The sequence below is a fragment of the Eschrichtius robustus genome, chromosome 7, assembly GCF_028021215.1.
Source record: "Eschrichtius robustus isolate mEscRob2 chromosome 7, mEscRob2.pri, whole genome shotgun sequence".
In the NCBI taxonomy this organism is placed as follows: Eukaryota; Metazoa; Chordata; class Mammalia; order Artiodactyla; family Eschrichtiidae; genus Eschrichtius; species Eschrichtius robustus.
The window spans coordinates 109,470,499-109,486,777 of NC_090830.1; the positions used below are offsets into that span (position 1 = coordinate 109,470,499).

General features: G+C 39.6%; 1 protein-coding gene across 3 annotated transcripts in view; it reads right to left on the reverse strand.

Moving 5' to 3' along the window:
• Positions 1–16,279, reverse strand: part of HPSE2 (heparanase 2 (inactive)) — a 626,583-nt gene that overhangs the window by 24,356 nt on the left and 585,948 nt on the right. For all 3 annotated transcript variants that reach the window (XM_068549005.1, XM_068549004.1, XM_068549003.1), the window contains one exon: positions 1,922–2,067. In XM_068549005.1, coding sequence (XP_068405106.1) covers positions 1,922–2,067 — 146 coding nt within the window. The remainder of the gene's footprint in view (positions 1–1,921; positions 2,068–16,279) is intronic.

The following is a 16,279-nucleotide window of genomic DNA, read 5'->3' on the forward strand; positions in this document are numbered from 1 at the left end:
AGGGATGGAACTGACAGAAGCACAGTGGCACCGTTTCCCCAGAGAGGTTCTGGAGTGACTTCCCATAGAAAGCAGAGGAGACCTGGTGATGGAGAGAGAATATTGAATGCAATGAATGATTTGATGCTAGTGAATGGCAGAATTCTTAACCATTCCACCACACCCCTTCCTTCTGGCCAGTGTGGTAACAGCAAAGGGAAAGAGAGCTAGAACTGTAAATCATCAGTGATGTCTTGATGCCCTATTCCTACATTCATTCACTCGCCCATTCATCAAACATTCACTGAGACCTTCCTCAGGCCAGTCACTCTATTGGACACCAAGAATACAAAAATGCATGAGGCACTGGCCCTGAGGGCATGGTATATTCAGAATATTAGTGACAACTTCCCACAAGAATGTCAAAGAACGTCAGGATGAACACTGGGATGAAACAATGTGAGGAGACCTCTGTGAAGACCCTCAAATTCTGCTAAGCCCGTGGCTTGGCTACTGACATTTTCCCCTGTGTCCTCAGGCCTGTAGTATAAAGGGCACATACTGATGTGCTTCCCAAAAGAGACAAAAGGTGCCAAGAGTAATTTTTCTCTCTTGAAGCTGGGGGTCCACCTTTTGGGTGGTTACCTCAAGGCCAGGGTGGAGACAAGGAATACAATGTTTCCTTGTGTGGTGATCAGATAACTCCAGCCAAGGCCATAAAGCAGTCACTCTCTGTCAGGTATTGGATTGAGCTTCCTGTTGAGCAAAAGGGATGTTGAAAGCCTCTGGCCTCTGCCCAAACCAGCCTCCGCTCATCCACAATAGGCACTTGTATCTACAGACAAGACAACTGGCCCCTGACCCCGCTATGCTCAGAGTGATTCTTTGAAAAATCTTATCATGATAAATTAACTGGCTTGGCTCCTCTGTCATCAAGGAAGGGGAAGGAGCGTCTGTTGTAACCTGACCACTGGAGCTCTTTGTGCCTCCACTACCCGTGATCAGCTCCTGACAGGCTCACAGGAATGAAGATCTGGCTGGAGGCACTTGCTTCCTTCTCCCTCACTCCCACTCCACACAAGGTTTCTCTGCAGGAAGAGAAAAGTTCTTACCTCCAGAGCTGCCTACTCTGCTCCTTAAATAGAAAGTGATGTAAGAAAGCCATATTTGGTCTGATGGGTTTTGCTTTAGGCTCAGTTTTAAGTTTTTACCTTATGAACCTCACGTTTTAAAATATTTTATCTGCCAAACTTTATTTATTTACTAATTATTTTTCCTATTTTTTAAAAGACAACTCTGACAACCAGAGCTTCAGATGAAAAAGAGGATAATCATACCTGTTACCGTGCTGATTGTTTAAAGTCCGGCCCCCTAAAAAAAGGAAGCCTAGATTTTATTTAACCTTTAAAATAGCTGAAAAGGTTTTCCAAATACTGAAATAGCTCTAAAGCTGGCCTGACTACTTTTGGGCACTCTCAGCTTGGGATGCACTGGTATATGGTTAGGTTTCTAGTGGTATAGCTCTCGAAAATGCATCTTAGAGATGTAGACTTATTTCCTCAAGCTCGCCTGGTGTATCTTAGGAACAGATTTTATATCTCTAGCCTTGGTTCAGGCATAGGCATACAAATAAGCCTCCTGGACATTACATCAACTGGCTGAGAGAAAATGCTCAGTAAAAATTTGTTGGATGAAGAAGTAAATGAACAAATGGCATGTATTTTTATGAACATTTTATGAATAAATCCTCTAAGTGTGAGAAAGGGGGTTTACTTGGAGAAAAAGCTGTTTATCAGAAATCATTTGAAACCTGCAAAGAGCAGGTAAAGTGAATCCAGAAGTGGTTTTCAATAAGTCTTGAAGGGGTCCCATGTATGAAATTCTCAAAGGGGCCTGAAGCTCCCCAGGGGTGGCTTTCTGTGCCCTCTCTCTGCAGACTTACTTGTGGTGGTTTGTGCAGTGAGCATAAATCCTTAGTTTGTCCCGGATCACTCGGCCTGGCCGTGGCTTCCGCTGGAGCCCAGCCACATGCACAGCCAAGACTTTGGGGCCAATCAAGCGCTTGTAAAGGAGAGAGAGCCAGTAGTCCTGAGGAGAATAGAGAGGCAGAGAGTCAGAGATAGACACACATTCGGGTGTTCTGAGTAAACATACAAACACGCAGGCCAGAATCCACTTCTTACCAGGAGTATGGTGAATCAGGACCAGCGAGACCCTAACCCTGTAAGCATGGTCACCCCAATGAAGCGCTCATCTTCGGTTCATAATGAAGTGGGCATTATCTAAAGTGGCCTTTGCAACTGGCCAAATGAGGAAATGTCAGTGGGGCAAACCCCGAGTGGCATACAAAGCAAATGAATCAGTTTTTCACATATAAAAGACCAACCAGCTGGGCCTTGAATTTTCAACTTCCTTTTCCTATGACTTTACTTTCATACTGGTTTATGACTTCTGTTTAGTTATAGAATGGAAGATTTCCAATCTTTAGGATTGTCACCAATGTGCGAATCCAACATATCATCCTCCAAATATTGTCACTCTTAATGTGGTGGGAGGAGGATGAAGTTCCTCCAGACAGGAGACCAGAGTCCTGATTCCAGAGGCGAAAATACAAACAGAAGAATGTCTGCAAACCATGGTGCTAATTCTTGGTCATCCTCAATAATTCTAAACTAAAAACAATGTGGTGCTTTTAAACATTCCAGCGTCCATTTGTAACTGATTAATAAATAATCTGTAATCCACACAGGTGTTTGAACTTACAAATGCCTATTTACCACCACCTTAATTTCTACTGTATTTGCTATTATCATGTTTTATTTTTATATTGGATACAAAACATATTTTGTATTTGCTCTCAAATCCTATTATGGGGTAATGACTTCAGTGTTTATAACTCACCATGTAAATAGGGCCTCCTAATTTGTTTAGGAGCTTCCCCCCTCCCCCCATTTCTGGAATTCAGTGAACATACTCTCCAGTGCAGGCATGCTATTCAAGATCTTAAAGACATCAATCATGTCTTCTCAGCCTTCATCTTTTAATAATCTTTTTTTTTTTTTTTCCCTTTTGTGGTCATCTATAACATCAGCTGCTTAAAAATGTCTGGTGAATTGAATAAATCAGAACACAGTCCCAGAGCTCGTTTGTCGCCAGAATAGCTCCAAATCTGCTCTGAGCACTAAGCCTTGCCCATTTACCTTAATTAACTTTAAATGGACTTAGGATGGCTGTTAAATATGGTTTCCTTATATTTAAAATGGCAAATATTTCATTATTGTCAATCATATAGATGAAAAAAAAATTCATTGCTCTTACTTGACTACAATTTCTGTGTCTTTGATTTGAAGTAATCTTTGTGAAGAGATTATCACAGTCACAGTATTTGCAATGGGATGTCCACCTTTTTCTCATTGATTTGTAACATATCTTTTAATATTAGTGGTAAGAATCCTTTGGAATATTTATGAAACAAATATTCTGTCCAAATTTGTAGTTTGCTTTTTATCACTTTTTATGATTTTTTTGACATGAAGAATTTCAAAAATTTTTATAGAAAAATATATCAATCTTTTTCTTTTGATTTCTTCCTTTTCTTTTATTCTTAGAAAGTCCTTCCTCACACAAGGGTAAGATCAATCTCCACTGATATTTTTTCTAGTTCTTTTTATATTATCATATAAAAATTTAAACTTTTAATTCACTGAAAAATATTTTGGTGTATGGTACTAACTTTACTATTGTCTAAATTATCTACTAATTGTTGTAGCATCATATAGTGAATAACCTATCCCTAAACCCATCTTTATCACAAACTAAAATTTATACATATGAAATATAAATGTTTATATTATATAATATTATACATTATCATGTCTGTCATTATCTAATATATAATATACTGTATATACTATATTGTATTATAATGTATATTGTATATATTATACAATATATGATATGGTATAATGTGTATATATATTATAATACATATATACTATATATACATATACAGATATATAATACATACACACATATATACAATATAATATACATTGTGATATATAATATAAAAGATATATAATATTATATAACATATATATGTGTATTATAAACATATATTTAAAATCATGTTATATGTAACACATATAAACATATAAATATATGCATATGTCATATATAATAGTTTATGATATGTATATTGTGATACATATACTGATAAGAAATGTTATATATAATTCTGTGTCTGGATTTTCTATTCTCTTCCACTGAACTCTCTATTTAAAAAAAATCAGTTTCACATCATTTTCATTATTATAGTTAGCATTTAATATCTAGAGATTCAAGTTCATTTCATTATAATTTTCCTTTCTTTGTTCAAATGTTCCTTAATTAGTCATATTCATTTATTTTTCCAAATAAATTCTGAAATTATTTTTTTGCAGTAGTTGTTGCAGAGAAGTTTGAAGCTAGCATGAATTCTTTTCTATGTTTGGTTAGCCTGTTTGTTTTCTATCTTTTGTGTCCTGCCAGGATGCTTATAGGAGTCATGTTTTATCCTTGATATTTGAATTTTTACCAGGAATGTGTCAATGTGAGTTTCTGCATTAATTTGCCTGTATTTGGGGACTACTTTTAATCAGAAAGACTAAGCCCTTTCTTCAACCTGTGAGAATTTTCTTTAAATATAGCTTCAAGTTCTTATGTATATGTTTTCCATATACAGGAGAATATATGTAACTTAATGACAGTTCTGAAGCATATGAGAACCCACCATCCATCTTAAAAGCTACCATAATACCCACACTGTTGCATTTAGTTATGTGAGTCTTCCTTTTCTCATTTTTATGTTTTTCATTCCCTTCCTTCATAGTTTAGTTTTATCCATATATATATATTTGCTCCTAAGCAATATATTATTTAATTTGTTAGCTTTATAAAAGTGGTATCACGCTGTATGTAGTTTTCTTTGACTTACCTTTTTCACTTAATATTATGGTTCAACGATTCATCCAGGTAGTTACGCGTACTTACAGTTTATTCATTTTCAATATTGTATGATACTCCATTGTGTAAAAATACTACAATTTATTTATCCATTATTCGCTGATAGATATTTGAGTTGTGTCCAGATTTTTGCTATTATGAACAATGTGTCTTTGAACATTCTTGTTCCTGTTTCCTAAGACCCAGGTGAAGAAATCTGGAGAAGCATTACTCCAATTGTGATTGGAAACCAGCAGTGCCTCATCACCTGGTGCTTCTTAGGAATGCAGATTCACGGACTTTATCCTAGATGTACTGAATCAGAATCTCCAGCGGTGAGGCCCCCAAATTGTGTGGCTCTCTAGGTGATTCGGATGCTTGTCAAAGTTAGAGAAGCACGGTTCTATAATACAAACTGTAGTGCTGGAATTGCTGGGTTACACGCAGGTATAAAAATATTCAGGTTTACAGGATAATGCCAAACTGTTTTCCAAAGTGATTCCAATTATTCCAACTTACACTTCCTCCAGCAGTGTCTGTATGAGTTCCCTGTGATCCACATCCTTGCTAACACCTGTTATTTTCAGACTTCTTAATTTTTGCCAATCTAGTGGGCATAAAATATCTATTTCTTTTTGTGTTGTTTAAGAAGTCCTTCCTCATGTCTAGTTCATAAAGATATTTTATGCTTTCTTTTAAAACTTTTAGAGTTTTTTCTTTCATAGTTAAGTCTTTAATCAAAGTAGAATGTAGATTCCCCTCAGGGGAATCTAGGATTTGGGTTGGTAAGTCAGTTGACGGTAGGTTAAAGCCAAAGTGAAAGTGAAATTTGCACCTTTACTTAGCTCCGTGCACCACTTTCAGACTCCTCTCTCACCCCTATTCTTTTCTCAGTTCTCTATTTAGCCTACCTCTTTTTAAAAAAACTCCACTTTCCCTCTCTCACTGTCCTTATCTCTCCCTCATGTAAACCAGCAGAATCAAATTATATTTCCTTCCTCCCTCCCTTTCTCCTTTCTTTTATTTTGCTATGAATATGTGCCATTTATATAATCACAAATAAAATTAAACAAATGGAATAATTCCTGAATATCTCTTAAGGCAATGACAAGAAAATGCAGAAAAAATTATCTTTATGCATAGATGAGATAGGAAAAAAATAAAGAATGCACATATATATCTAACACCATCAACAACAACAAAAAGACAGTGCATGAAAGATGCAATAGAAAGAGAACTTTTCAAACAATAACAGTCATAAAGAAGGAAGGCAAATATAATAACTTTTCATGTCAACAATAAAAAAATCCAAAGCAAGGAATGCATTGCAATTTTCAAGGGACAAAGAGAGACCCAAACAAACATTCTTTAAGTGTATCAGACATGAGAAGAGGTCGAAGAAAAATAGAGTCCATTTATTAGTTGGAGAGGGAAAACTAATAACAGATGACACTAAAAAGACAGAGGTTTTAAATCTTTTCTTTTTCTTTAGTATTTGTCAGAAAGTCAATTGTGGTCTGAAAGCTGGAAAACGCAGTATACAGAGTAAGTTCAACCAAAATAAATGGGAAAAAAGAAAGAAACTGACAGAGGGTTGCAGAATTTACTGGATTAATCACTGAACCATGTGTTCCTCAAGGTCTAAGACTACTAACTCATTCCTAAAGCCCATGCCTAGTAGAGTGCCTGGCTTATAGGAGGTGCTAGAATTCAATTATGGAATGTGTACTATGTTTAAGGTTCCATGCTAGGCATTAGTGGTGAATAAGACAAATACAGTTCTTGCCATCATGAAGTTTATATTCTTATCAAGAATAATAGTCCTTAAGCCAATGAGTTATGCAATTAATTTCAATAGAACTAATGGTAATGGAGAAATCTATGAGACCGTATAGTATCATACATGTGACCCAGTCTGGGCGGGGTGTATGGTCAGGGAAGGAGTCTTGTTGCCAGAACCTGCGTGGACCTCAACCTGGAGTCTGGCTTCCTGGGAGTGGACTGTCGCTTTGGAGTGTGCACCACTAGGCTGGAAAGGTGGCAAGGGGCAGCTGCTGATGGAAATGTGATCAGGGCTTGGGCTTGCGGCCTGGGTGGTCCACACTGCATGACCATGAGACCCTTGGTGCTACACTACAGAACTAGGAGTGGGAAGGGGTGCTGGGTTGTGGCCTTAGGCTCTGACCACCCATGTGAGGCCTGCGAATACATCTTCCATTCTACAAGCATTTTCTGAGCACATATTAGTGGCATGCAGATATTCTGCTCAGCCCAAGTGATGCTAAGATGAACAGGACATCTTCCTGTCCTCAAGGAACCTAGGGGTCAAGATACATGAAGCAATTCTCTGTAAAACGAGGCTGACTAAAGTAAACACCACATAAGCGGGAACCACTCGTAGAACTTAGGGAATTCAGAAGACAAAACAATTATTTATGACCAAGGGATTCCGGGAAGGCTTCACAGAGAAACAAAAGTGGAGAATTAATTTGCTTAGAGTTAAAAGATATATATTCAAATCCTGGAAAGTTATTTATTATCTCTAAATCTCAGTTTCCGTGGCTTCCCTGGTGGTGCAGTGGTTGAGAATCCGCCTGCCAATGCAAGGGGCACGGGTTCGAGCCCTGGTCCGGCAAGATCCCACGTGACGCGGAGCAACTAAGCCCGTGTGCCACAGCTACTGAGCCTGTGCTCTAGAGCCCGTGAGCCACAACTACTGAGCCCATGTGCCACAACTACTGAAGCCCGCGCACCTAGAGCCTGTGCTCCACAATGAGAGAAGTCTGTGCTGAGAAGCCACCGCAATGAGAACACTGCAACGAAGAGTAGCCCCCGCTACAAATAACTCAACTTTGTTTCTTTTTATGGCTGAGTAATATTCCATTGTATATATGTGCCACACCTTCTTTATCCATTCATCTGTCGATGGACACTGAGGTTGCTTCCATGTCCTGGCTATTGTAAACAGTGCTGCAATGAGCATTGTGGTACATGACTATATATACTACCAAATGTAAAACAGATAGCTAGTGGGAAGCAGCCGCATAGCACAGGGAGATCAGCTCGGTGCTTTGTGACCACCTAGAGGGGTGGAATACGGAGGGTGGGAGGGAGGGAGACACAAGAGGGAAGAGATATGGGGATGTGTGTATATGTATAGCTGATTCACTTTGTTATAAAGCAGAAACTAACACACCATTGTAAAGCAATTATACTCCAATAAAGATGTTAAAAAAAAAAAAAGAGTAGCCCCCGCTCGCCACAACTAGAGAAAGCCCGCACGCAGCAACAAAGACCCAATGCAGCCAAAAATAAATAAATAAAATAGATACAACATTAAAGAAATAAAAAATGTTTAAAATAAAATAAAATAAAACTCAGTTTCCTCATAGGGATTTAATGAGATAATACACCTGGAAATATCTATTAGTGCCTGATCTATCGAAATATTTAATAAACGTTGCTTCTTCTTCTCTTTATTCCTTGAAAGATGTTTTTTAGCCTCATGAAAATAGTTGTATTCTAGTATGTACACAATTATGCTCTAAGTTGCCCTGAAAACATAAATATAACTTGTGTGTGTACGTGTGTGTGTGCACGTGTGCATGTGTTGGGAAGGTTAAGGATGGTTGGAAGGAAACTCCTTGAGATCAGGGCCTACTTTTGTATATCTGGTGCCTGTGAACATAGATATTGGTACTCAGTAAATATTTGATTGAATGAATGATCAAATCAAGATTCACCTCCTGAAACTGATGGGAGGTCTTTCAGGGCTGAATGGTAGTGAAATGATAACTTCGCAAGGTTCAAAGGTCATAGTTTTCCTGAGCACTGATAGGAGTTGCTGCAGGTGCCTAAACTTGTTTAATCTCAATATTTTCTGTTTCTGGGAAGTGTACATGCACTGAAGTGTGACAGCCAAATGACAAATATTTTTCCATCGTGGAGCCTCTTGCTTGACTTCCAAAGTCACAAAAACATAGCTCTAGTAGGCACGAGGCTACCCCAGTAGCCACTCTTTATCTAGATAGCTGACCTTAGAGAGCCAAGAACAAGTGAAGTGGAACATCCCCATGGAGTTTTGCTCTAGATGTGGCGGTGGGCCAGAGCTCACGTGTAAGGGAAAGAACCCAGCTGCTCCAACTTCCTCCACGGAGGGGGAGCTGCAGGGCAATCTAGAAAGTTTCCATGTGACTGAAGCATCTTTGGAAATAATACTAAAAGCTACAATTTTCCCTGCTGCCCTCTCTAGAGGGAATGAAATCCCCTCCACTCCATTTTTTGACCACCTTACTTAAAACTGCCAAATGGCTCCCCATTGCTTGCAGGCTAGAGACAGTGGCTAAAACCAGTGGTTCTACCATGAATTGGTCCCTTACCACCTTTCTCTACTTGGCCTTTTATCCTCAAGGACATTGATTTTTTTTTATCCCTTCCCCCATGGAAAGGGCCTTCCTGTTTCTCTAATTATCTCCCATTCCTATCCCGCACACCCCTCCCCAACATGCGTGGGTGCACACACACACAAAATTTGTTAACTCTTAGCTCAGATGTTAACTCTAGGGTCACTTTTCCAGGGAAGTCTTCCTGGACCACATTTCTGCTGTGTGTCCTCAGAAAACAATTTATTTCCCTTAGGACACTTGATTCAGTTTATATTTACACATTTATTAGTAGGATTTTCTGATTCATGTGTGTCTTATTTTCTAGACTATGAATTCAATGATGATAGGACTGTGTTTTCTCACAGCTGCCTAATATAGCACCTAGAACCTGAACACCTATAAGGGTGCTCAATAAACAGTTGGAACTAGAAGGGCCTGAAGGTACCCATATCCCCCAGTCTGGTCCCCTGCCCCTTGCTTCTCTTAGCCAGTCTTATCGACAACTGGACTTCAGGTAATGTGTTCTGAAACAAATTACAGAGTTTTTCTGTACTCAGCCCCATCAATCCCAGACCTGAGCAAGGGTGGGAGGAAGCACTGGCTCAGCTGGGGTTCTGTGGTGCACAGTAGTAGTAGTGAGGAATTTCTAGCCCAATCCAGTGGGGATGATGCCCAAACCAGAGAACTGAGTGGAATGGAGAATCAGGAAGCCTCCAACCTAGAAATGCAGCCCAGAAGGTCATCATACAAGGGGCACCAGAAGCACTGAATATAAAATCAGAATTCTAGGCATGCTGCAAGTGAAGGAAATCACAAGCTTGCACAAAGAATTATATAGGCCTGCCTTCACCTGCTCATTGAGACAAGATAGGTGATGTTGTCTGGGTTCAAAATGGCTGGGGCAAAACTGATAAGTTTGCTATAAAAATGCCAAACTACATGCTTTTAATGAGAGTGACTTTTGGCAAAAAATGCAATTGAACTATTCTTGCTTATCTTGAATAGTCCAGTCATGAAGTTTAGCATATCAGTGAAACATTTCCCAGAGTTTAGTATCAAGAATGATTTGCCAAATGGTATAGCCACTGTGGAAAACAGTTTGACAGTTCCTCAAAGAGTTAAACATAGAATTACCCTAACACAGAAATTCCATTCCTAGGTATACAGGTATATACCCCAAAGAATTTAAAACAGGTACTCAAACAGAAACTTGTATGTGAATGTTCATTACAACATTATTCACAAAAGCCAAAAGGTGGAAACAACCCAAGTGTTCATCAACAGAAGAATGGATAAACAAAATGTGGTATATCCATATAATGGAATATTATTTAGTCATAGACAGGAATGAAGTTCTGATACATGCTACAACATGGATGAACCTTGAAAACATGCTAAGTGAAGGACCAGACATAAAAGGACAAATATTGTATGGTTCCACTTATACGAAATATCTAGAATAGGTAAATTCATGATACGGAAAGCAGAATAGAGGCTACCAGAATCTGGGGGGGAGGTGAGAATGGAGAGTTATTGCTTAATGGGTTCAGAGTGATGAAAAATTTTGGGAATAGACATGGGAGATGGTTGCATGACATTGTGACTGTACTGAATGCCACTGAATTGTATACTTCAAAATGGTTAAATCAGCAAATTTTATGTTATATATATTTTACCACAATAAGAAAAAAGAAAAAGAAAGGATGAATTGCCAGAAGTAATCCTTCTTGAGAATAACCTGGTAATATGCATCAAAAGCCTCAAATTGCTGTATACCCTTTGACCTAACAATTCCACTTCTCGTAACTTATTCCAAAGAAATAATCATAGATATGTGCAAAGATTTATCAGTAAGATGGTTGTAGTAGTCGTAGGTTTTGTGCCTTAATATCAATTCTTCCTCCTTTTGATTACAGCATCTGGATTTTCTTTTAGGATATGGTTCAGCCATGATTGTATACTGTTTATCAAGTTTCCCTGATCTTCCTTGAGGAGAGTAACTGATCATATTAGGCCAGTTGGACTTTCTTTCCAGGGAATCTGGAAACTGAATGGGATGGCCAAGCATATTAAGAGCGGCTGGACTGGATTTACTCTATGGAGTGGCAACTTGAGGGGACTGAATGTTCATTGGTGCTGCCACCTGGATTCTTCATTGCCCTGAATCCTATCCTTTCCAAGCTGGGTGCTTCAGCTTTTCAACAACCCCATTTCTTCTCTGCTTAAGTTCCCTAGATTCCTTCTCTCCCTTTTTTTCTTATGACCAAAGAATCTTAATTGGTTCCATGATCATCACAGCATTATTTTTACTGGGGAAAAAGCTTCAAAACAATTAAATGTTCAATAAATAAATTACTGGATAAGCAAATTGTGGTGGATCCAACTATGGATAGTTTTCAGTTACTAGAAATTCTATTTTAGAAGCATATTTAATGATGTCAAAAGATGTTCATTATAGTGTGTAGAAAAAGAATAGACTCTAAAATAGGGTGATCTTATTTTTGAGGGGAAATAAGTGTCTCTGTGCAATTAAACTTGAAGGATATACACCTAAATGAAAACAGTAGTTATCTCTGAGTACTACTCCTTTCCTTCTTCCAGTTCCTTGAAAGGCCTATTCTCCCACACCTCTGGGCCTTTAGCAATACCGTTCCCTTTGTCTAGGGTACTTCTTCCGCCCATGCCCTGCCTAGCCAACTCCTTCTCATTCTTTGGGTTTCGGCCTAAGTGAAATTTCCTCTTAGAAACCTCTCTGAAGCCCCATGTCCAGGTTAGGGTTTCTCTTGTATGTGATCCTGTGAACACTGAGGTAACCCCCTCAGCAGTTTTCACAGTGTTTGTTAATTGCCTATTTACTAGTGTATTCTCCCCTAGACACTTCAGTGAGATCAGGGTCCATGTTTCTTCCAACAATGTCAACAAACATTTCTTGAGTGCTTAATATGTGCTTCACACATATTATCTCACTGAATTCACCAATAAATCCTATGAGGAAGCACTGTTATTTTTCTTTTTACAGGTGAGGATACTGAGGCATAGACATAGATATAAAGCAATGTACTGAGGTGACAGAATTATAGCCCCAGCACCAGTGCTTAATAAATGTTTGTTGAATTAATGAATGAATATACTATAATTATGTAGATAAATTTCACTACTGTAGTTCTCTGAATCTATGATTCAAAAGTATTGCTAGAATTAAAACTACTGGCCTGATCAAATGGGTAAGATGTCAGTACGCAGCCAAACATCTTATCTCACTGATTAGAGAATTCAGTCTGAAGCTCCCTTAAAAATTCAGAGCTAGTGCTGCCTGGAGATAAAAATCAGCCGCATCCTCTCTGCTCCTCTGAATGCTCTGAATTAGTAAAAGAGAGGCCACACGTCACTGGCTGAATTAGGTACAGGCAAGCACACTCCTTGCTGAACTACCCCCTAAGATGCCCTGTACCCCTCTTTGCTGCACTTTGAAGACCTGAGCAGAGCCCGAGCAGGCCCAGAATAGGCCTGAAATATGAAGAACTAACCTGGGACAAATGTGATAATCAATTGAGCACTGCAGGGAAGAGAAAAGGATCAGGCTGCCAGAATCTCAATTTAAGTTGGGATTCAGCAAACAGAAAAGTAAGTGATAAGAAATCTGGTTTCACAAGGATTGTCAAGTTTCCTAAATTCATTGGGTTCTCCTTGATTGAGAGAGTCTCTGAAGTAATGTTATACATTATTATTATCTACCCTCAGTTCCTCAGTTCTTTGACCCTGGTTCCTGACACAGAGTTCCTAAACCCCTTGAATTTCCTGGGTGATAGGAGCATCTTTTGCTCTAATGCAGCTACTCTTATTGGGCTCCTGGATGGAGGCTGGTCACCAGAAAGACCAAGCATATTTAGAAGTTCGGAACATTCAGCCCCACTCCCCCATTCTCTGGAGAGGGGAGAGGAACTAGACATTGAGTTAATAATTGATAATACCTACATGATGTAGCCTTCATAAAATCCCCAAAATATGAGGTTTGGAGAGCTTCTGGGTTGGTAAACACATCCATGTGCTGGAGGGTGGTGCACCCCAACTCCATAGGGACAGAAGCTCCTATGCACAGAACTCTTCTGGACTTCATCCTATGTATCTCTTCAACTGGCTGTTCATCTGTATCTTTATCATATAATAAACTGATAAACTTAAGTAAGTGTTTCCCTGAGTTTTGTGAGCTGATCTAGCAAATTATCAAACCTGAGGAGGAAGTCACAGGAATGCTGATTTATACCAGGTTGTCGGTCAAAAGTACCAGGGACAACCTGAGACTTGTAATTGGCATCTGAAGTGGGGGCAGTCTTGTGAGACTGAGCCATTAAGTTGTGGGATCTGACGCTAACTCCAGGTAGACAGTGTCAGAACTACATTGAATTGTAGGACACCCAGCTGGTGTCAGATAATTGGTTGGTATGAGAAAAAAATCCACACATCCGGTGTCAGAATTGCTGTGAGTATGGCAGTAGTGTGAGAGTAAAGGAAAAAACAGTGAGTTTTTCCTAAACAGATTCCTGGTTCCAGGCACAGTTATTTTTTACCCAGGATGCAGGGGGGATATGCTAGGAATAAGCCCTTCTCTACAATGCCAGGAACCTGGGAGAAAGTGTACCATTTCCCTCGTCTTAAAATGTAGAGCAGGGTCTTTCAGCCTCAGCACTCTTGGTAGCCTGGGCGTGATGATTCTCTGTTGCGGCAGGCTGTCCTGTGCATTGCAAGATATTTAGCAGCACCCCTAGCCTACAATTACTAGATGCCAGTAGCACAGCCTTCCTCTAGTTGTGATAACCAAAAATTTGTTCAGACATTGCCAAATCTCCCCTGGGGCTCCTCGTTTGGCAAACCATTGACCTAGAGTGTGGAAAGTAGAAAATATTGGTGCATCTCCCTCCCACACTTCATAGGGTATCTCATAAATATACGTGTGGACACACCCATACTTGTTTATTTATGTGGAGTGGAAGTAAATAATATCCCATTAAACCTAACATTTTATGTTCGATGGTGATATGTAAGAACGTCTAAGATCTTGTTAAGAATCATTTAAGAACTTTCCTTCCATTCACTCCAGTCAACTATTTCCAAGCATGGAAAACTTATATTATGCTCTTTGCTTTTGCAGTTGTGTTGGCTCCCTGGACTACTCTGGGTTTCCAGACACTTGTGTATGATCCTAGCAGAGGCAGAAAAGCATGAGCTTTGGAGTCAGGCACCCTGGATTGGAATTCCAGTTAAATTTCATTTATCTGTGTTCATTGTAAGTCAGTCAACTGCTTTAAGCCACAAGTTCCTCAACCATGAAAACCTTTCTTGCTTGATCATGATGAACTTTAAATAAGACGAGGTCTGGGAAAGTGCCTGGCCCAGTCCTGGAAGGTAGAACCAGTTCTTACCCATGAATGTTTTCTTTCTTTTGGTGCTTATCACTCAGGAAGTAGAGTAAGGGAAAGCTTCCATCCCAGTGTCTAGTGCCCCAGAATATTCCTTCAGCTCTTCTCAAAACACAATGAGGGCAGGTGGCAAAGTCATGCTGGGGTAATCAAGGAAGGCTCTCGAGTGTGACTTACAGCTTTCACCTGGAGTTGGTCAGAAGTTGAGAGGCAGTGAGTGAAGACTGGGCTTGAGTGGCTAGGGCTTTGTCAAGGAGAATGTCCTCACAGAGTGAGGGGGCTACTGGTACAGAGGTTTGTTTTCACTCAGGAGACCTCATTGACATCATTTTTGTGACCTATAACGTGGGTGGCAGTAACTGAAGTCAGACTTGAGTTCTAGTTCAACTTCAGCACTTCCTGGGTGTGACTACCACCTTGGGCAAGTTACTCTCCCTCTAAGCCTCAGGATTGTCATCTGTAAAATAGGATAACACTTGTGCCTACCTCTGAAGATGTTGTGAGGATTAACATAATGAATGCAAAGGCCCAGTGCCTGGTGAGTAACAGACACAGAGAAATATCAGCTGATATTACTATTAATAATCATCTTCTATAAATGCCTGTGCTTGTATGTATGTTATCTGAATATATTCTAGAAAGGATGAATGATGGGGAAAGCATGGCCCAAGGTAGATAAGACATAATTCAAACGACTAGCCAATCAAAAGAGAACAAGCAGAGGATAAAGTATATATGGAGAAAAACTCAGAAACAAGATAGAAAGAAAAAGTGGGCAAAAAAGATAAAGGTTACAAGTGAACAGTGGCACTTTTATGAAAAAGATGGGGGCAATTACTTGCGTGCACCAAAGTCTTAGAGAATCAGGCCAGGGACAAGGTCCTGCCTTCACTAGAAATGAATGAATAGGTAGTAGATATGTGTTTTTTGTCTAGATATCATCATCATCATCATCATCATTATCATCAGTCTACATTTGCTGAGCACCTGTGATATACCGGACAAGTAGAAATAACTAAGACACAGTTTCACACCTTGAAGAGCTTAGCTTTTACTTGGCCAAAGCCAGTAAGGTCTCTGAGTAGATTTCGAGCAAACTCTGAGGTCCCATCTCTCTCTCCTTAACTGACTCATCCTTTGGGTGTTGGTATGCAGAGGGGCACAAGCACCTGTGACCTGGAGCAGATCTTTTCTTTCCCCAAACTTGTCCTCTTTTACACCAAACTTTTCTGTCCCCAAAGTATTTGTACAAATCAGGAAAGTTAAGTGCATGTAAGGTACTTAGAGCATAGAGGCTTCATAATAACAGGCTGCCTTCTGGGCAGGCTACAGTAGCTGAGCAAGTGGAGAGATTCCTGGAAGCATGTGGAGAGCAGCTGTCTCACTCTTTTGTCCAGGGTGGCAGAATGCTAGCACCTTTCTGGCTAACAAGGAGGGAATTAAAATCCGTGAAGTCAGCCACAGACTTAACCACAGCTCCAACAGGCCAACGGCAGGGTCAACCAGCTGCAGAGG